This window comes from Ceratotherium simum, chromosome 2 (assembly GCF_057802395.1).
Source record: "Ceratotherium simum simum isolate JZ-2026a chromosome 2, ASM5780239v1, whole genome shotgun sequence".
Classification (NCBI taxonomy): Eukaryota; Metazoa; Chordata; class Mammalia; order Perissodactyla; family Rhinocerotidae; genus Ceratotherium; species Ceratotherium simum.
Genome location: NC_141901.1, coordinates 19,733,773 through 19,756,398, shown reverse-complemented (window position 1 = coordinate 19,756,398; position 22,626 = coordinate 19,733,773). Strand labels below are relative to the sequence as shown.

At 42.4% G+C, this 22,626-nt stretch overlaps 1 protein-coding gene across 1 annotated transcript in view; it reads left to right on the top strand.

Annotated features, from left to right (window-relative positions):
* NIBAN1 (niban apoptosis regulator 1) overlaps positions 1 to 22,626 on the top strand; it is a 152,880-nt gene that overhangs the window by 122,073 nt on the left and 8,181 nt on the right. Inside the window, exons 6-12 of the mRNA XM_004424929.3 lie at positions 2,929 to 3,044; positions 8,542 to 8,646; positions 8,940 to 9,102; positions 12,524 to 12,711; positions 16,635 to 16,796; positions 18,398 to 18,508; positions 20,348 to 20,455. Of these exons, the coding sequence (XP_004424986.2) occupies positions 2,929 to 3,044; positions 8,542 to 8,646; positions 8,940 to 9,102; positions 12,524 to 12,711; positions 16,635 to 16,796; positions 18,398 to 18,508; positions 20,348 to 20,455 (953 nt within the window). The remainder of the gene's footprint in view (positions 1 to 2,928; positions 3,045 to 8,541; positions 8,647 to 8,939; positions 9,103 to 12,523; positions 12,712 to 16,634; positions 16,797 to 18,397; positions 18,509 to 20,347; positions 20,456 to 22,626) is intronic.

The window sequence follows — 22,626 nt, the reverse complement described above, 5'->3', positions numbered from 1 at the left end:
TTTTAGGCTTTTGCTGATGTTCAATTACTATAATTTCCTTTGTGGTTCATTTGATTACTAATACTTTTCTTCTCTGCGTATATTAAGGGGCTTCATCCTCCACCACTAGTACATTCCAGCTCTTCTGCTTCTTCTTTGACTGCTGACTCCCACATCATTGTCTCCAAATCCTGTTTCTTTAGTTATTTTTTTCAAAGATCTTTGAAAATGCAGCCATCATGGGGAGTGTCGTTGTTTGCTTTGATATTATATAGAAGGTATGGGCAGGATTTCAAATACCTCCTCCAGTTACTGAGGTCAGCAGGGGAAGAAATAAGTAAATTTATGCTGCTTGTAAGGATGTGAAGAATTTAAAACTTCATTCCCAGGCTCGCGGGTCTGGCAATACTCACTCCATCCAAGTACCACATTTTCTTCCATCTCTTTGTTTCCTTAAGTTGGAAATGAAAACAGCTGTTAAAAATAAGAGCGCGTGAGTCAATCTTGAATCTCCGTGTAGTAATTACAGTTTCCATCTCAGTTGGTAAACTCCCTCCCAGTGTACTGAGCCCCATATCATGGGCCCCTGGTTGTCAATTTTATACCAGGATTTGTGTTTTCCAAACCTCTAAGATTAAATGCTAAATCAATGGCCACACCAGAAGAAATAACAAGGAAGAAAATACTTTAATTTAAAAACTTGATTCTTGGGACATGCCCTTTTTCTGATTTAGAGTTTGACCAAATCTCTATGTTCTTATTAGAAATGTCAGTTACTCTTCCACATTTTTGAAGGTGGAGCTTCTGGGCTTCATGATATCCTCATTGTGAAGAATTTTGCTTGAACTCTTTTTTTTTTGTGAGGAAGATCAGCCCTGAGCTAACATCCGTGCCAATCTCCCTCTTTTTGCTGAGGAAGACCGGCTCTGAGCTAACATCTATTGCCAATCCTCCTCCTTTCTTTTCCCCAAAGCCCCAGTAGATAGTTGTATGTCATAGCTGCACATCCTTCTAGTTGCTGTATGTGGGACATGGCCTCAGCATGCCCAGAGAAGCTATGCGTCTGTGCGGACCCGGGATCCGAACCTGGGCTGCCAGTAGCGGAGCGCGCACACTTAACCGCTAAGCCACGGGGCCGGCCCTGCTTGAACTGTTATAGAGGCTGTGCCTTGAATTGTATTTTCTCTTTTCCAAGTTCATGAGGCTTATGACCTAGTAAGCCAATCTCAAAAGAGGCATCTACAACCTATTAATTGATTGTTACCTTTCAGAGCAGATTGATCTCTTTTAGTTCTGCCTGGTCCCCCATATCAACCATTCAGTCCTTGACTGAGCAATCCCACTGTCTAAAGCTCTGATGGTCCTCTCAGTGAATCAGCTGCCTTCAACTGACCAATCCAATATTGCCCTATAAATGCAAATCATATGCTATTGGCAAGAGAACTTTGTGTCCTGTAGTGGGAGAAGGAGGAGGCAAGAGACTTGGCTCTCTCAACGACTTCACTTTGCCCACTTTATCTCCCCTTTCTAAGAGTTGATTTCTTTATTGTTAGATTAGCTTATTTCTAAAATTCATTTACCTGCTAAGATTTCTGTAATTCTGTTACCGTTGTATCTCCAAAAGCTAGTTTTATGTGTTGAAAATTGTTTTGGTCAATTGGGGCTGCTATGACAAAAATACAATAGTCTTGGATGTCCAAGATCAAGGCACTGGAGGACTCGGTGTCTGGCGAGCGAGCGAGAGAGAGAGAGAGAGAGAGAGAGCGAGAGAGAGCGGGAGAGAGCGGGAGAGAGCGAGAGAGAGCGGGAGAGAGCGGGAGAGAGCGGGAGAGAGCGAGAGAGAGCGGGAGAGAGCGGGAGAGAGCGGGAGAGAGTGAGAGAGAGAGCAAAACAGAGCGCTCTCTTGTGTCTCTTCTTATAAGGGCACTAATCCCAACATGAGGGCTCTACCTTCATGACCTAATTACCTCCCAAAGGCTCCATCTCCAAACATCATCACACTGGAGATTAGGGTCTCAACATATGAATTGGGGGGGACACAGACATTCAGTTCATAGCAGAAATGACGACATCTGCATGCATGGTGTGATTTGTGGGATTCTGGGAAGGCCATTCAGCTCCTGCTCCCTCAACCACACTTAAAATCCTGTATTCACTCCTTTGTGGTAGGATGTTACCTCTCAGACATAATACCTTTTAAAATCCAATATGTTTGGAAGGGCAAACTCATAAAACCAGTATGTGAGGTAGTGCTAAGAAACAGGCTCTAGAGTCAGACTGCCTGAGTTCACACACGTACTAGCTGTAAGACCCTAGCCAATTAATTCATCTTTCTGTGCTTTCAGTCTCCTCATCTATAAAATGGAGATGATAATAATACTCAGGTCAGAGGTTTTTGTGAGGTTTCAATGAAATATGTAACATGCTTAGAAGAACAGTATCTCATTGTGTGTGTTAGCAATTATCATACTTCATTTGAATAAATCAGCATATTATATTGATGTCCTCTTGACAGAAAGTTGTTATCAGGTCGCACAGAAATTGGAGTTTTGTCCAGGAAACTAGGAGGGGATACCTTGGATACAGAGGCACTGTTAAGGAGTAGTCTGCCTTAGAGAGGTGTTACGGTAGCGTAAGGCCACGAGGTGCATAGGTGCCTGAGGGAAGCATTTATGAGAGAGATAAAGGGGGACAGATCCGCTTCTAGTCCTAAACAGTATGCCCAGTAACTGAAAGAATTAATTGGCTATTATAGTGAGCAAGTAATGTGATACACACCTGCAAACGAACTTTGAATTCAGTACTCGCTTAACTTTTCTGTCTCGTGATTCTATCCCTTGTAGTATTCAGGGAATACTAGGTCTCTGAACCATTACATTTGAAGGACTATGGGAAAAATGTAAAATAAAGTATTTTTCTTTGCTAAAGGCCCTTGCCTCTTTCTTTTAGATTACATGAAACAGACGACATTTGAAGCCCAAGCCTTTTTAGAAGCTGTGCAATTCTTCCGACAGGAGAAGGGACACTATGGCTCGTGGGAAATGTTCACTGGGGATGAAATCCAGGTAATGTGGGGCTCAGAATTTTGGATCCTCTTCTCTGGCTGGTAGGAAGTCAGGGTCATAATAAGCAGACAACCAAAAAAACTGCAGGAATGGGAGATGTGGTCCCAAAGGCCGTTTCTCTCATTGTCTAGAAGCATTTGGTCAGCAAGCTATTGGGCACCTTCTCCAAAGTCTCCAGACCAGGTACTAATTAGGGCAGCCCAAAACACTGCAGCTGCCATGGGAAGAGTTGCTTCTACTGTTTTCTATAAAAAGCATTATTCCTTCAAATGACCTCATGCTTCCAGACTAGCAGCAAATGTGGGCAGTGTGGCATAGTGCAAAGTGTATGGTGGGGCTTTAGGTGAGCAGACTTGGGTTAAATCTTGCCAAGTTATTTAACCTCTTTTAATCTCAGGTTACTCTTCTGAAAGAAAATAGGAATAATAATGTTTGCCTTGCAGGGTTGTGAGAATTAAACGAGATATTGTTGGAAAAGTATTTGACACATAGTTGTCTTTATCCCTTGAATGATTTGTAAATGAAGTAATGAAAGGAAAGAAATTTTAAAAACATTAGACAGTTTTCTATACATTTCATTTACTTTCTTTGGTTTTCTATCTCTGTGATCCAGTGTAACTTCCCATGACCTTGATTAAATGCCAGTCATAGGCTAAGCACCTTGGTTGGCTTGGTACCAGCGACATTGTTACAAATTTCCAAGGAAACTGTGTTTCATGATGTGACCCCATCCTCCATGAGGATACCAGTCACACGGCTGATTCAGCCAGGAAGAGGAGGCTGGGTATGGGCATTATTTAACTAGACGCACAGAGGTCCAAGAATACTATTCTTTAATTTCCCCTCCTCTCCCAGAGTGCCTTTGTTGGGGGCCAGTGAAACTTCTTATTAGGGAACAATATTTGGAAGATGCCAGAGGATGCCTTGCCTTTGTATGGTCATTTAGCATCTAAAACCAAAAGCATTTTCTCATGATGTTGGGGCTGTTCTTTATTGTTTTACCATATGTCTCAGAATATTCTATTTTTTTTTTTCCTGGTGGATTGTAAACTCATTTATTTCCCATCCTGACACTTATTCAAGAACTTTAACCAATTCTTGGTTTCTGATATTTTGGGAAAGCACATCCATTTATAAATGTGAGAAGATTAAGGACTAACTGTACTTATGCCTGAGAGAAAAATGAAAGCATAGGGGAGGCTAAAGCATTTGACACTGATTGGCCTCTCATATAAACAAACATATTTAATACAGAAACCATTATTAAAATGCCTCTGTGTGATACTTTTTATTGTTCAAATCATAATTCTATCTGTTCATCTTACCAATCTCATGTAGTGGATAGAGGAGTTATTATTTCAATTTTGTAAATGAGGAAACTGAGCAAAGCATATAGCAGTTGAGTGACTTGCCCAGTTTTATTCGTGCAACAACTATTTATTGAACCACTATATGCCAGGCACTGTGCTGGGTACTAGCGATCCAGAGGTGGGCAAGACAGAACGGTCCCTCCCTGTGGAGCTGAAAGTTTTGGGGTCACATGATCAGTGGATAAATGGCAAAGGAAATGATAGCTTCTGACTCCTGGCCCAGTGAAAAATCAACACCAGCCATGGGAATGTACTAAGTTACACATGTATTTAGCTCCTTGAATTTAGCTATACTACTTGCGTAATTTTTTTCTTTCATTTCAAATCTCATGTCAGCTCACATTCCTTCATGATGCCATTGAAAGTAGGCACTTAATAAATCCTTTCTGGGGGTTGAGTATTGAGTTAGTTCTGTTTCGTTGACTTTTCTGCTTTTTGCTTTGAGCTGATATGTGTGAAGTGCTATAAGGTGCAAGAGAACGAAATGACTCATCGCTTGCCATCGTGGTGAGGCAAGGCATACCTAGAAACATCCAGAGAACACGGCAGCGTTAGAAGTGTGTGTGGGTACCTATGTGGGTCTGTACATATATGGACATCATACAGCAAGCGCATGAAGCAGTCACAGGAAGGTGCTAATTTTGCAGTATAAAAAATACCATAAGTGGGAAAACAGAACAACACAAAAAACAGAGAAGAGATCAGTAAAAGCTGGAGTTATCAAGTGACCCCATAAGAAGTTTTGCTCCCCCAGGAATCTGAGTTTCTTTGGTGAAATCACAGATTCATAAAATGTGAACACTGGAAGGGCGTTTCAGGATTATTTGTCCAGCATCCCCCAGGTGAGAGAAAAAATGTTGTGAGAAGTGGCTGAAGTCACCAAGCCAGTCTGTGACAGAAATGCATTTTGAGCCATGTCACACTATCCTTGGAGAAGCTGGTGAAAGGAAATGGCTTCTAGAACTTTCCTGTGTGGGGCCTGGTGATGGTAAGACCATAACCTATTATACATGGAGCTGCAGTAGCATCTGTCCTAAGACTCACAGAAAAAAGAGGTCAGAGGCCCCAAAAAGCTACCAAGTAGTTAAAGAAAATGGCATGGCATAACTGAGTTTGAGAATATGACATGTTTTGTTTAAAGCACTGGGTTTATTTGCATTTTTTCTTCGTGTCTGCTAAGAACTGAATCATAATATTATCCTAACCCCTCTAGCCTAGGGGCCTGTATTCAGAAGATTTTCAGCGTTGTTACATTATTATCTTCATTATAATGACTCACACAGCAAATATGGCAGGCCTTTATGGCAATGGTTATTTTAGGCAAATGTCCAGGCAAAGCAAATATCTTAGACTAACGTGCCTGACAGACTATTAAGGTGAAAATATTTGCACACCAGTAAATATATTTTCTATTTGTCAATATAAGTATATCAAATGAGGTTATGAGGGAAAGTGTTTTGCTAAATATAAAGTATTTACAGTTATTTGGTATATAATAAATATATGGGAGATACATATGCAAGAGCAGCTCATAATTCCCCCACAACAGAGTGGTTTCAAGACAAGAATCTTATCCACATTTTTTAGGCCTTGTCCGTATGTTCTGGAGTTGTCTTTTGTCCAGTGACCTTGAATGTGACCCCTTTAAATGGATTCTTTCACCCATGGCCACTCAGTTAACACAAAGGGCACAAGGCCAACAGCCTGGTCGGATTTTGGGGCCAGCTTCAGGAAAGAGGGTGGTCTCTCTGGACCTCACATAGCTTCAGCATCTGGAAGGTAACACTGGTGTGGCCTTTGAGGAGTGAGCCCGGGTTTGCTGATTTTGATCAATTTAATGGCATGTTTGGTTTCTTATATGTGTGATGGAATTTAAAAATCTCCACTTCCCAGCAGTTAAATTTACACTCACTCTTTTTTAAAGCAAAAGTGATATTTTTAGGTCCCTTATAGTAAAACTCAGTGGATCCTGTTCTGAGGAGAGAAGGTTGAAGAACCCCTTCATTAGTGTGATTCATTTATTAGATTAGCTACTTTCTCTAGAATAGCCCAAGGGCTTCGGTCCCTGCTCATGGAGAGCTGACCAAGGTAGGGAATGCCAGAGCTGGACCTGGGCAGGTGAGGGGCAGCACAAGGTCAGGGTGGGGTGGGGCTGAAGGTTAGAAGAAGAGGATGATGGTGCCAGGATGAGACACAGTTGGGCTTCAGCACCCAGAGGCTCTGCCTGGCCTGTGACTATTCCCTAAGCCCCCTGCCCTTGCAACCCACTCCCAACCCCCTCCTTTTTTTCCAGACATATTTCCTTTTCAATTCCATAAGTTATAAAATAGAACCAAATTTCTTGGAACATTGTATGGGAAAGACTAAAAGAAAACTATAAGCCCACCCAATGGAACATTCTTTTTCTTTGGCCTTTGTAACATTTTCATCTTTTCAAACCCCTTTCATGCTTATCCTCAGATTCAGACCAATCTCTGCAAAGGATGAATTAGAGCCATTATTATGATTCTTGAATTTAACACTTTTCAACTAAGATAATATTTCCCATTGGTTTTAAGTTCTGGCTTCAGTCTCCTTAGGCTCTTAGCTCACTCTCCCCATGCACACTTACATCACTCTTGGGCAGATGTGTTCCAAACAAGAACTTACTCCACTGACAGGATGCGGGTACATCGATTACTAATTACCTGCTTGAATCTAATTGTTAGACCTGCTGATTTCCATGGAGTTTGCACATGTCAAGTTCCTCTTAAACTCCTCAAAAATGCCAGTTCACCTCTTGACTGCCCCCAGAGAATGGTTAAGAAAGGTAAAAACATCCCCACCAATGAATTACCAGGACTAGTGGAAATCCTATCCCCATTATAATCTTTGTCACAACACAAAGTTCCACATCACAGATGACAGGTGCCCCACTCGCTGCACTGACCTGAGCAGCCGTCTCTCCCAGGAACCCACAGGCACAGGGGGACTGGATGGTTCGCCCACCTCCACCCTGGGAGTGTTCCTGTTCAGTTCAGCTAAAGTGTTACACCCTGCCGTAACAGAACCCTCGTGAAAGGCAAAATGTAGTGAGCTCATGAATATTTCCACTAGCATGAGGTTGACCAATGACCTCAAGAAAATCTTTCCTAATTCCCAAAGCTTAGTCTGAATTTTTATGAGAAGGAGGTCAATTATTTTGGACAAATATTATTTTAAATTCGTAGAACAGATGTCAAATAATTCTCTACTTTTCCGCCTGCCTCTATTCCCAGAATTACCCTTGTTCTTTTCTAAATCTTGGTCTGCAGCCTGATACTGAAAACTGAGCTGTGAGCCCCCAAAAAACTCATGGTAAAATGAATTCAAACAATAAAGCTGCTTCCATTCTGGTGGGGGGTTTAAGGAAGGAGAGGCCAGTGTTACTTGGAGCATTGTAATATGTGGACATGAAGAACGCTGCTCAGATTCAAAAGAAACACTTGCATTGAGCCAAGCAACATTTTAGGAGCGATTTGGGAACAAATTATTTTAAAACATCCTGAAAACTTCAGACCTCCTCCCATATTCTGCTCATCCCACAAATGTCCAGTTGTTCCAAAGTATTTGTTACTCTCTTCTTTTTCTAAACTTTAAAGAGGTTGGGGGTGGGGTTCAGCGGACAGTAGACACAAAGAGCCTGATGACACTTAGATCCCAGGGGAGCTTGAGGAGGAATGATGGTCTCAGGGGATACAGACAAGGACTCAGGCCACCAAAACCGAGTCTGACACTCTTCACAATTTTGCTAAGGAGGCCCTTATCCATAACTGAAGTTTCTCCTCTTACCCTAAATGCACTAGATTTTTCTAGTTTGAATATGATAAGTTTGAATTTGAGGAATTTGTCCTTTCCGATGGGAAAACGTCAGCAGACATTACTGTTCCTTGTGGATGTTTAAGAATGTTTACCCTCTAAGATTGTCTTCTTGAGACTCTGTAGCCTCAGAACCAAAGTGAAACTGTTAACCTAACAGGTTTCATGTAGCCCAGGACAATCTTATGTAGCAGGATAGGGACGGCCAACCATGTCGTCTTCGGTTGGCCCGATGCTCTGATTTAGCCATCACCAACTCACCGACTCCGGGGCTCTCTTCCGCTTGGCAGATCCTGAGTAACCTGGTGATGGAGGAGCTCCTGCCAACCCTTCAGACAGACCTTCTGCCTAAAATGAAGGGGAAGAAGAACGACAGAAAGAGGGCCTGGTTCGGTGTAAGCGATGATTTTGCTCTGGGACTGAGCTACTCAAAATGAACATTCCCTTCCCTTCTCTCTCTCTTTTTTTTAAATAATTCCTTCCCTGGGTGGAGAAATGCCTACCTCGAGTCTGCTCAATCTCACTTACGTGAGGACTAATCCAAACAGACTCAAACTTTGAAAGAAAAATCAGAATGTGTATGCAGCTTTGTTTATAATAGTCTGAGTCTCACCCTCCTCCCTTTACTGACTCTGTCAGGCGCTTACGCACGACAGAGCCCCGATTTATGTGTTGTTCTTTGTGTCAGCTCCTCGAGGAGGCCTACAACCTGGTTCAGCATCAAGTTTCAGAAGGATTAAGTGCCTTGAAGGAGGAATGCAGAACTCTGACGAAGGGCCTGGAAGGAACCATCCGTTCAGACATGGATCAGATTGTGAACTCAAAGAACTTTTTAATTGGAAAGATCAAAGGTCAGTAGAGATAATCCGTACTCCTGCTAACTCAATAAACTGTGCGTGTAGGGCTCCCCCACGTAGTGGGAATGCATGGTTTCAGAGGAGACTTAAACTGAGGGAATCGGGAAGAGGTGATGACAGTTTTAATAGGAGTGTGCTAGAGGTGCTGTGAAGGGCCTGGACCTCCCCATGGAAACCTCAATGACACAAGGTGGAGGACAGTCTGCTTGGTGGATCATCCTCTGCACTTCAGGCCCTGTTCATACTGCAGCCCAGCTTGCTTCTGGGCTCTTCTGACAGGTCCTACTTCATGGAGATTGGAGGAGGCTTAACTACAGCAAAGGTGTGCATGTCTGAATCTGCGTGTGTCTGTCCACATGATGCCTTCTGAAGCCAGATATAAATTAACTTCAGAGTGTTTTCTGTTGACTATTATCCAGGTCTCTTATTCCTCGTTAGCACAACTGATCTAGATTGACTATACGTTGAAATACTTGACACAACTTAAAACTGCCAACACCTGACTCCTGTGCCCACGCTCCTGTTATCTGGGGCCGAGCTGGATGTGACCGTGGCCATTCTCATGGCCTGACTTAAAACAATCTCTCTCTTTCTCTCTTGCTGAAATCTTTGTGTTTCCAGTGTATTCCACATAAGACGGAAAAAGATCCTGCCCTGGACTAGTGTTTGTTTCCTAAAAGAAGCCTTGAAAGGAAGTCATGATCAAGTGTTTTAATATCAGAAACACAGTTTACATATATTTAAAAGGTTCTCCACCTTTAAAGCAAGGAAGTGTACTTCAGGCTGTGTTGATAAGGGCTTTGGATTTTGAAAAAACTTTGGGAGTATTGAGTAGTGATCTCTCTATTTCCTCCCAGAAGGCTCTTGAGCAGTCTTTAGTTCTGCTCCACAATTATCTGTTCATTCAATAAGCATTTATTCTGCTCCTGCTGAGTTCAAGGGCTATGAGGACTCAAAGAAGACATGATTTTACAAGTAGAAGCGGATATGAGGCGTGTCACAGACACTGAAACAAGGGAAAATATGACAAATGCCACAAAAGAGGCAGGAACAGAGAGCACAGTGGTTCCCAAGCAAGAACCATTTCAGCTTCAGAAACCGCGTGGGCCCCTCATAATTAGAGTACTGTGGTCGTTTCGGTTGATTGGAAAAAATGGTAATGCCACAGGTACCATAAGAGCTGACGGTTACTGAGTGCTTCCAGAGTGCCACATATGGTTCTAAGCACTTTTAACTCAGTAAACTCATTTAATCCTCACCATACCCCTAAGAATAATTACTCTTTGGATCTCCATTTTAGAGATAAGAAAACCGAGGCAAAGATTAAGTAATTTGCCTGAGATTCCACAGCTAGAGTGTTTGCAGAGTCAGGCCAAACCTGGGCCTCTAGCACCAGGCTTTCCCTCTTCATCACTCTGCTCAGCTGGTTCTCCACAGCTGCCTTTACTTCTCTGTACAGGCCTGAATGAATGTGTCACAACACGGGATTCATCACGTGCATCTCTGCACCTTGAAAAACAGCAGAGCATACCTGTGTGGGCTGTGAAATTTATTCAGTCCATAAGGAAACCTCGGCAGACCACAGTGCAGGAGGCTGCGTGGTGGTTCCAGGGCATTAGGCTGTCCTAGTGGGTGAATCTGAACTGGGCCTTGAAGAGGCAGGAGGATGTTTACAAACAGAGGTGGAGGAAGGAAGGCACAGGTAAAAGGAACGCCGAATAAGGGCGCAGAGAGGAGGCAGGAGCCATGGTGGCACACAGGCATCCGGGGTCAGGCAGAGAGGAACATGCCCTCCCTCACCCCTCCCTGGGCCTAGCCCCGCCCCACTCAGCAGGGGAAATCAGCCAGCTGCTGCTAAATCTTTCCTGTATATTAACTGTGTTCATGCTTACTCTGAAATTTCAGTTAGATGCTCTTCAAATAGTTCTTCTCTCAAAGTTCATTGATGAATAATTCATTTATTCTCCTGGCAAACAATTTTGCATTTTGGTATCAAGCAAGTCATTAAAAGAAGAGTCATAGATTGTTTCGAATTTGAATCATACAGTTGAAAGGTTTTCTTTTTCTAGTAACTCTATGACCTGTTTAGTATTTTATATCACAAATATTTATGTTATTCGTAATATTAATAGTATTGGTCACCTCAGGTTCTCAGAATAAGAGGCAGTCTAATCCTCCATAGCTCTGTGAAATATTTCTGCAAATGGAAATAGTGTGGGCAGTCATCTCACTGTAAGCAAGTTATTTGCCAATAAAAACTTAAGAAATGCACTTGAATTGTAGTTCTGTGTCTGCAAATCAGGGTGTGACTTTGGTCAAGCCATCTCACATCTCCAGGCCTCTCTTTTCCATCTGTAAATGGAGGGCCTGGCCGCCCAGATGAGTTTGTACTTCCTTTCTCAGTTCTCTGATACTGTGACAAGGCTACATGACTGACCCAGCTCCACAAAGCCGGCCTTCTGGTCCGCGGAGCGAGCTCAGGCCCCTTCCAGCTCAGGCTTCCTTTACTAGATGGCTGCTTCCAAACCTGGCTAATCCTGAGAATCACCTTTGCACTTTAAAAAATGCAGATTTCCATGTCCTATCCAGACTTACTGAATCAGAATCTTTACTGTGCTCTTCCTTGTCTAAATCAGAGGGCAGTATTTGCCTCTGGGGAGTGGGAGTATGGTTACATTTGTTCATCCCTCTTTATGGTTTTCTGTATTCTCCACATTTTTGACACTGTGCATGTTGTCCTTGATTATCAGAAAAAATAGTGTTTTTTTAAAACTTGGGAGTGGGAATGGGAGATGAGGTGGCAAACTGAATGGGATTTGTTTCCATCTGCCGAAAAAAAGACTGTACTTGAGTTTTTAAAAAGTCTCTTGAGGAGGGGAGAGAGGAATTGAATTATATCGGCTGATTAATTCTCAGAGAAATGAATTGAAACAAGAAATTGTTATATACAAATATCTAATCATATGTTGTACACCTGAAACCAATATAATGTTATATGTCAACTATACCTCAATTAAAAAAAACATAGTAAGTTGTGTTTTTAGAAGACAAACTATGCATATATACTGATGATGACTGAGAGTAAATAAGTGGGGCACCCACTTTTTCTGTTTTGTATTAGTCATTACATGTTCATAGGGACCAAGCAGAAAAATGCATTTCATCCCAGGGCAGAGGAAAGCTTGGGGAGGGGAGAGATTCTGTTTGTTCCATTTCTCAGATGCTCTCATCTTAGAGCATCTAACGGTTTTCCATTCTGGTAAATTCTGGCACAGGACTGGTCTGTCTTGCCCATTTGAGCTTGCCTTAGCTGTTAAATGGCTCTGTGGGGCACTGTCCAGCCCTGGCCTGGCTCCAGTGACTTTGAATCCAATTTCACCGTAAGTCATGGTTTTCTGGCTATTTCCTCCCTCAGCCATGGTGGCCCAGCCAGCAGAGAGAAGCTGTGCAGAGAGTGTGCAACCATTCTTGGCGTCCATTCTGGAGGAGCTCATGGGACCCGTTAGCTCAGGATTCAGTGAAGTGCGCTCGCTCTTTGAAAAAGAAGTGGATGAACTTAGCCAGAACTTTCAGACCACCAAAGATGGTGCCCAGCTAAAGGAGGTAGGATACGAAGCCAAGGAGTTGAGTGGGAATGGTCTGCCTGGGGCTGCCTTTTCTGTGGGGCTTTGTCTGCATTCATCCATTCTTTCCTTCCTTCCTTTCTCCCTCTCCCCCTCTCTTCCTTCTATTCATCTACCCTTCCATCTAGTTATTCTTCCATTCATCCAACCACCCCATTCATCCATCTATCTACCTGATTTCCTTTATTAATGGTTTTCAAGTTGCAAAAATAATAACAATGCTTGTACAAGGGAAACAATATACTCAAATATATATATAAGGGCAGAATTAATCACCCATTCCCACCTAATCCTAGTCCACCCCCAACTCCTAGGCCACCTCTACTCCCAACTCCCTGAATTAACTAATATAAATAGCTTAATCTGTGTTTTCATGTACTTTTTCCTTGTTCATACAAATATTTAAGCATGTATCCTCATTTATATAAATTTTGTTTGTTGGTTTGTTTGTTTCCGAAGGTATAGACTCATGATCAAAACCAGTGTTTCTCAAAGTGTGGTTTGAGGACCAGCAGTGTCATCATCACCTGGCTGTTAAAAATGCAAATTCTCTGTATGTACAAATTGTTTGTACAAACAGTATTAATTAGCAATACTAAAAAAAGAGAAAGAAAGAGAACCTGAAGCAATTGTGAAAGAAAATAGGCAAATGATAACGGGTTTGTTTACAACTGCAGACATGTCTCTCTATCTCTCTCTCATACACACACACACCCACCCACCCCCACACACACACACACAGAATGCAAATTCTCAGGCCCCCACCAATGATCTACTGAATCAGAAACTCTGGGGTAGGCCCAGCAGTCTGTTTTAACAGGTCTCCAGGGGATTTGATGCACCTAAAGTTTGAAAATCTCTGACAGGTGTAACTTAGCTCTTGGTTTTAACTTGACATATCATAGTGGACATCCCTACAAGTCAGTGGATAAAGCCAGACACCTCTGTTTTCTTTCCTTTGTTATTTCTTTATGCATACATAAACATGTAATTGTACATAAACAAGATCATTTCCTAAATATTTTGAGGTTTCTTATTGCAGACTTTTTTTAACTTCCTAAAGGAAGTTAAACTCCTCCCTCTTCCCCCCACACCACCCACCGCCTCTCAAGTAACTAGTGTTAACAACCTAGCATATGCCATTCTGTACTTTTCCCCATGCTTATATAGTATATAAAATACACACATTTATAGGCTATTTTTTAGATTGTTTGCTCTTAGAAAAATGGGATTATATTGTATATACTACTCTGCTTATCACTTTTCTCATTCAAAAACACCTCATGAAACTGTTACCAAGTTAACTGTCCCAGCTCTAAATCATTCTTTGTACTGGCTGCATATTTCATGTATGGATACAGCATGATTTATTCAACCATCCAAGTGTTGCTGGCACCATGAAAAAAGCTGCAGTAAATAACCTTGTTACATATATTCTTATACTCTGATGCTTTCATTTCTATGGGCTAGATTACTAGGACAGGATTGCTTGGTTGAAAGGTAAGTATATTTCTAATGTTAACAGATGTTGCCATTTGCATTCCAAAAAAAGGACTGAAATTTTACATCCCCACCACTTGTGCATGGCAGAGGACTTGCTCCCTCACATTCCCATCGGTGTTAAATGTTATCACTTGTTTAAACTTTCACCAATCTCAATGGAGCAAAGTAGTAACCTGTGTTTCCTCTCCTGTCTGCTTAATTGATATTTCTTAAAAATAGACACATTACATATTGTGTAACAGCATGTTTGACAGCATGCTTGTGATCATTAATTCCACTTCAGTGGAGCTCTCCATAACTCACTTCTTAAAAGGAGTAAGGTTTTCCCTTTATGAAAACAACGAGAATGGGCTCTTTAAAAATTCCTGTTTAGGGCCAGCCCCAGTGGCCTAGTGGTTAAGTTTGGCACACTCTGCTTCGGCAGCCCAGGTTTGGTTCTTGGGCGCAGACCTACACCACAGCAAACAAAAAAAATTCCTGTTTAGAGAAATCTAGATGTCTCTCTTTTCTTTTATTCTTGAGGAAGACTAGCCCTGAGCTAACATCTGTTGCCAATCTTCCTCTTTTTTGCTGAGGAAGACTGGCCCTGGGCTAACATCCATGCCCATCTTCCTCTATTTTATATGGGACGCCACCACAGCATGGCTTGACGAGCGGCGCGTTGATCCGCGCCCAGGATCCGAATCCGCCAAGCCTGGGCCGCCGAAGCTGAGCGCGCAAATTTAACCACTACACCACCAGGCGGGCCGCTGGATGTCTCTCTTTTCTGTGACCTGAAAATCAGACAGCACGTCCTGTATTTTTCACTCTCACCCTGTGTCACTCTCCAGTTCTCCCTAAGGGCTCCATTTTCAGCACCTTTCTTTCTGTCTTCTCCTTCTCCGCCCACTCTCTTGTTTCTTCTAGATCTCCAATATTCAATTTTTAAAATTATTTTTTTTTAATTTTTTTTTTAAATTTTTTGTTTATTGCAGTAACATTGGTTTATAACATTGTAAAAGTTTCAGGTGTACATCATTGTACTTCTATTTCTGCATAGATTACATCATGTTCACCACCAAAATACTAATTACAACCCATCACCACACACATATACCGAATTATCCCTTTCACCCTCCTCCCTCCCCCCTTCCCCTCTGGTAACCACCAATCCAATCTCTGTCCCTATGTGTTTGTTTATTGTTGTTATTATCTACTACTTAATGAAGGAAATCATATGGTATTTGACCTTCTCCCTCTGACTTATTTCGCTTTGCATTATACCCTCAATGTCCATCCATGTTGTCACAAATGCCTGGATTTCATCGTTTCTTATGGCTGAGTAGTTTATATGGAACAACAAAAGACCCCGAATAGCTAAAGGAATCCTGAGAAAAAAGAACAAAGCTGGAGGTATCACACTCCCTGATTTCAAAATATACTACAAAGCTATAGTAACCAAAACAGCATGGTACTGGCACAAAAACAGACACACAGATCAATGGAATAGAATAGAAAGCCCAGAAATAAACCCACACATCTATGGACAGCTAATCTTTGACAAAGGAGCCAAGAACATACAATGGGGAAAAGAAAGTCTCTTCAACAAATGGTGTTGGGAAAACTGGATAGCCACATGTAAAATTATTTTTAAATAAGTTTGGAAAATAGAATGCATTCGGTTGGCAACAACACTCCTAGTGTAAGAGTATGTTGATAAGACTTGGGGTCTTTAGCAGACGAGGTCTTCCATTGTCCTCTTGCTGGAAGCCATATGGCTCATCCATCAGGTTATCACCTGTGCAAACTAGAGGGAGGGGGACTGCAGTTTTAACACTGGATGCCTCTCCCCAGCCAGGCCTCTTCCTATCACGCACCTCCCCACCCACTAGCACTATAGAGAACCTACAGCAGAGGGAAGCTTGTGGGCACTGACAGAGCCCCAGAGAACTGTGAGGACTCTGGCTTCACTCCCAGAGTCCAGGAGTCCAGGGAGGGCATCCTGACCTCCTTGGAGTTTTCTGAGAGGAATGTCACTCATTAAAGATGCTTTGGAGGCTCGTGGGCCCAGCAGCAATTCCATGTGCCACAGACCCTGCCTGCCTAGTTCTTGAGCTCTGGAAGTGGGAGCTTAGAGTCCATCAAGAGCTTAAGAAGATGGAGCCCTCTGAATGCCCCCCTGGGTCCTCCCATCGTCCAGTTGGTTCTTCTACCAGTGTCCGTCCTAGCAAGAGAGCTGCCCCAGGGACGCACTGAAGCAGGGAAATCAGACAATGAAGATATCACAGATGTAGTGATGCGAGACGTGATTCACTCCGATAATATACATTTGATTGTTTAGAATCTATGTAGTATGTAATAGGCGTGTAGTATGGTTCCTATGTCTGAACGTGTTTAATTTTTCGCTTTACCAAAATGCAGCATCTCGACAGGCTTATGGAGCTTCCACTGGATTCTGTGAAGATGGAACCTTGTTATATTCAAGTCAACCTGCTTCAGGAGCGCTTGCAGGATCTCAAGAGCCGCTTCAGATTCCCCCACGTCGACCTGGTCGTCCAGAGGACACAGAACTACATGCAAGAGGTGAGAGCGGCAGGGGCATCCATGGTGGATGAAGATGGAGAGAGCAGAGAAACGTGCTGGCAAATGAGACTGGTGGGCTAGTGTAGCCCAGGAAAGTGAGGCCCATTTCTTTAGTCATCACATTGAGTGAGGACATATTTTGTCCCTACAGCTAGCTTCATCTTTCTTTCACGTTGATGAACATCATAGAGAAGAAATATCTCAGGGAAAGAAAGTGGCATTAATTGATAATTACTTGATTTGTCAAATCAGTGAACTTTTAACCTTGGCTGCACATTGGAATCATCTGAGGAGCTTTTAAGAAATGCTGATGTCTAGGCCCCACCTCCAGGTGATTCTGATTATATATATATATATATATTTTTTTTTGACATTTTTAAAAAACTTTCCATACTCTCATTCCCTCTGCTTCTAATATGCAGCCAGGTTTGAGATCCACTGGCTTAAATGAATTCTCTAACCTAGTTAAGAATCAACCAATCACTCACAGCTTCATATTTGGATATCCTGAGTTTACTTAATAGGTTCCTTTTTTTCCCACAAAGGAACAGGAATGAATAGCACAAACTCTTTCCATATTATAGTGCTTTATAAATGAAGAAAGGGCGTGATCATTGAAGCTATAAGAGCACAGTTCTATTTCACAGATGTTCCAGGGGAGCCAACTGTGGACTGGACATTGTGCCAGATCCCACTTCAGGGAGCTGATAGGGAGACAGATTCTTAGATAAATTCACGACAGTGTTGACAGTGCTGTGAGAAAGGTATTTGTTCAATGCTTTGGGATCACACGTTTGGGGAAGAAAGGAGCATTTTTTTCTTAAAAGTTATAGGCAGGATTAAGTGATACATCTTATTATCTAACCTCTGAGTTGTGAGGATTAAAGATGGACAAGGAATAATATTGGATAGCAGTGTAACAGAAGTCCCTTTGATAATCCTGAACCCTGGTGAAACCCACACAGGCACAAGTGCAGAGACTACGAAATCTGAACTGCTTCTGTTTCCTGACCCGTGAGCATGTCAGCCGCTGTCTCCACCAAGCCCTGCCCCTGCCTCCCCTCCCAGCCTGGAGAGAAAGGAAGAGGAGTGAGGTGGTAGGCTGGAAAGTAGAGAGAAAGACATGCTGGAGTGGTTTACATCCACCTAGAAGTGGAGGTGCAGGATTAAAGCAGCCAAAAAATAGTTGGAGAAGGCTCCCACCTCACCTTGTTAAGCCCTGGCTGCAGGTACCAGAGAAAGGAGGAAGCGGGTGACAGCAGGAGATGATGGTGTTCTCAATCCCATGGTCTTGGGTTTTCCGGTTCCGAGCAGAAGGAGAAGAGACAAGAAAAAAATATATACATATACATACATACATACACACGTGTGTGAGCGTGTGTTTATTTCCTAGCCTCTCACTGAGCACACCATGGCCATGTGCCTGTTCATTTCACAATCCAGGTAGTGGGATGAGGACCTGTCGCCCTGGGTCCTCCAGTAGTGCCCGAGGGTTCTCATCTCTGATGGTTATGCCCTCCCTTCTCTCCAAGCCGACTCAGACCTGGGGGTAGTGATCTAGCCTCTGACTGCGCTATGTCTGTGTTTCTTTTGGCTTCTAGCTAATGGAGAACGCAGTATTCACTTTTGAGCAGTTGCTTTCCCCACATCTCCAAGGAGAGGCCTCCAAAACTGCAGTCGCCATTGAGAAGGTTAAGCTTCGAGTCTTAAAGGTAAAAACCGTTCTCTCATTTGTGGGAAGCATAAAACAAGAATGTGACCCCTGTTTCTTTTGTTAAGTGGAAAATCCCAAATTCTCTTTTTCACCCACCCCCTTTCCTTTCTGATCTTTCCTCCCATCTGTACCTGTGACCGTCATCTAGCAGCAGGTCCCCCAGCATGACTTTCTTGCCTGTTCTGCCATCTAGTGGCTACTTTAGGGACCACGGGTCCTTAGCATAATTGCCCATCAGCTACAAGGGACGTGTCCCAGCTTACTTTCATAGCAATTGGCCTTTATATTTATTGTCTGTCCACTATAAGCAAAGTATTGTGATAGGTATTATATGGAATATAAAAATAGGCAAGGCACAGCTTCCTTCTTCAAAGAGTTTACAGTATAATAAAACTCATTTAAATTAGCCAACATTTTTTTAGAAAAATCAAAATCTCATGGCAAAGGAAATACTCCAAGGAAAAGATACTTGCCATGTGGAATTGTTTTAAATGTGCTTCATGCATAAGTATATATCAAAATGGTTGTAAAAATAGGAGCTTGCACAAATATGGTGTATTTTTAAAGCTTTTTTTTAACCTATCCTGTTTCATTTGAGCCTCACAAGAACTTATGAGATAATTAGAATATGTCCCCATTATAGAGATGAGAAAACTGACTCTCTAAGAGCTCACGTGACTTGTGTAAGCTCAACAGGCTAGTCAATGGTGAGCCTAGAGCTAAAACTTTCCCTAAAACTAGTCCACTCATTTTTTACTACCTACTTCCCCTAAACAGTGCTTTGGAGTAGAAGATGAAAGTTTCACAGACGCTAGGAGGTGGTCCCTGAATTTCAGACCTGATCTTGATGCCTCATAGGCAGTAGGAAACTCTGGCAACCCAATCACTGAGGTTAAAAGCAGTATTGATCACGGTAACACAAAAAATAATGAACTTGCAGTTGAGAAAGAAAAGATAGTATCAATGTCAATATCACCTCCAGTGGCAGGACACTTTATATCTCCCAGGACAGTCCATTTCTTCTCTGGACACTTTTAACTACAAGAACATGCTTCCTAACGTTAAGCCAAAGTTCTCAACATTGGTAATTCTAGTCCTACCCTCTTTGTTCATGCCCTTCTTCCACATGGTATCCTTTGGTTGTTTGAATAGAGTATAATTCTTCCCCCAGTTATGATCTCCAGTATGTATAAATGCCCATCTCTCTAACCATTCTTTATTTGGTCTGACCATTCTGCCCACATGCCTGTGACAATGCTCCAGTTTGTCTGTGACCCCTTTAAAGTGACATCTAAAAGCAAACTCTGGTCTCTAGGTTTGGATGTTCCACACAGAACGGAGTGAATCTTCATCTCTCTTGTTCTAGATACTAAACTTCTTTGGTTAACAGGCGACCATGTTAATGTAGCTATCAGCTAGACCCTCGCTTCCCTTGTGGAAATCGTTGCAACCTACTAATCCTGCTTTCAGGATATAGAGGAAAGAAGGAGATAGTCATGGCTCCCATGGACCTGCCCAGGACAGGGGTGACAAAGTACAAACTCATCCTCCAGTTCTATCCTCAATTTCTTTATAACGCAGAAATCACTCTGTTTTGACTTACCTCCATTTCCATATCTGTAAGAGGGGAGGGTAAGATGGGTCATTATCAATCATAACCTCCACCTACAGAGTGAGAGAATTGCATAGAAAGATCTCTGAGACCTTGGAAACGCAAGGATCCTCAGAAATTAGGGGAAAAAGGGAGACGAAGTGAGTAGCTGAGTTTTTGTTTAAGCAAAAGTTAACAGATTGCAACGTTGCTATTTAGCATATGTTTCCATCTCTGTATTGACAGCAATATGATTATGACAGCAGCACCATCCGGAAGAGGATATTTCAAGAGGCGCTGGTTCAAATCACACTTCCCACCGTGCAGAAGGCACTGGCATCCACGTGCAAACCAGTAAGGGGATGGGTTACTCCAGAGAGCCTGCTCCTATTGCCTAGGAAGTGCCAGCAGGTTTTTTTTTTACCATGATGTGCTTACAAACAGTAAACTAGACCAGGGAGGGGTCAGCAAACGTGTTCTGTAAATGGTCAGGTAGTAAATATTTTACGCTTCATGGGCCATACTATTTCTGTTGCAGCTACTCAGCTCTGCTGTTATAGTGCAAAGGCAGCCATAGATGATACATAAACAAGTGGGCACGTCTGTGTTCCAGTAAAACTTGATTTACAAAAAGAAGCAGCTGGCTGGATTTGCCAACCTCTGGATAAGACAAAATCTCAAAGGCTAATGATCTGAGTTTGAGCCAAGTTAAGGGTTGTCCTAGAACACCTGAGGCTGCCAGGTGTTCCTCATTATAGTATGAGTCATAGGTCCAACGTGTCCTCTGACACTTGACCACTACTCCGGGAAAAGACCTTAATAACAAGATTACAGAAGGATATTTGTTCTGTTAAATCCAGTAACATTTGTTTAGTGAAATCAATGAAGGTGAAACTTCAACTACTCCAAACACCAGGCAACCAGTGACACCCATGATTATGAAGGTGTGAGACTTAGTCTCCAGAGCAGAGTAATGGGTGAGCTGACTCTGGAAGCTGGGTCAAGACTTGGGTTCAAGTCCTGGCTGCTCCTTGTTTTGGCTCTGGGGCCTTGGGAAAGTCACTTTTCCTCTCTATTGGCCTAGATTTCATCTTCTAGAAAATGGAGATAGTAATACTTTGCAGTGTCTTTCTTAAGATTGAGAAGACTAGAGTGATACAGTTAACATTTGGTGAGTGCTTAGCGTGTGCTTATACACTGTACGGATTATCTCAATGGTTCTTGTGACAACCCTGTGAGGAGGTGCTGTTCATATCCTTCCATACAAATGAGGAAACTGGTGGGTTAAGTAATGGGGCCCAAAGTCACAGAGCTGGTAACCACCAGCTCACACTCACTGATAACATGGTATGCGCTCAGTAAATGGTATATTCTACTCCCTTTACTACTTCTACATTTCAGAAATGATCTGTGGGCCTGGACATTTGCAAGGCCCCCTCCCTCTTGGAGCAGATGATAAAGAGCTTTTTAGAATTTACAAAGAGCTTTTTGGCAGCTTAAAGATCCTCCAAGCATTGGGACATTAACATACTTTTCATGAGTTATTTTACTGCAGAAATTTCTTTGGTCATTTTTATATTCTATAAATGCTGTTTTTCTTCAAAGAGTCATCAGCATATCTAGTACCTGGCATTTATTACTGGGGGTATATTTCATTCACAGAAAAAGATTTGCTTGAGTCAGAGGAGTAAAGAATCTGTCCATATGACTGTCCCTAGGCCTTATGAGGATGGAAAAGTTCAGCCGGCCAAAGGATGACTCAGTCTACCTCTGGATATGTCTGCATGCAGGCATTCTGATTAGGGTGTTTTTCTTTTTCAATCCCAAGCGCAGTTTGGGGGCCTCAGAGCCACCTCCTCTCAGAAGAGGAGAAGGTAAAGAAAGTCCCCCTTCTCATCTGCTCCCCTCTTTCCCAGCGTCAGCAAAGTTGTATCCAACGTGTAAGAGGCTCTTGTGATTTTCAAGAGAGACTGGTTTCAAAAGAACACATGGCCCAGAGTTTTCAGCAATGAAGGCAATTGTATCAGTGTCAAGAGATTTTTAAAAATCTGGATTAACTGAGCAGATAAACTACAGGAGTATCTGGCTCAGAGAAGGATTCTTCATTTTACTAAAGTGTGTTTCCTTTGGTGAAGTCACAGCTTCCTAGGTCTGTGGTTCTCAACCCAAGCTGCACATTAGAATTGCCTGGACATTTTTTAAAAAAATCTGATTCCCCAAGACCCACCCTCAGGGATTCCAATTTAATTGCTACAGGGAATTAAACATATGTCACAGTTCAATCAATTCAGTATAGAAGACTGGTTTATAAAGTCAGATGCATCGCAACATTATAAACATCCCTAGGAATTATTCCTTTCCATAGAATTATTTAGCTGGTTGCAGTGTTAAAGGTCTACTGTTTATTTATTCAGCAAACATGTATTAAGTATGTATCAAATATGATTACACAGGACGCCTTCCCCCGCCTCATGGGGAAGAGTAATGGCCGGAGTTCCGAGGAGGCTGCCCAACTCTGCTTCTGG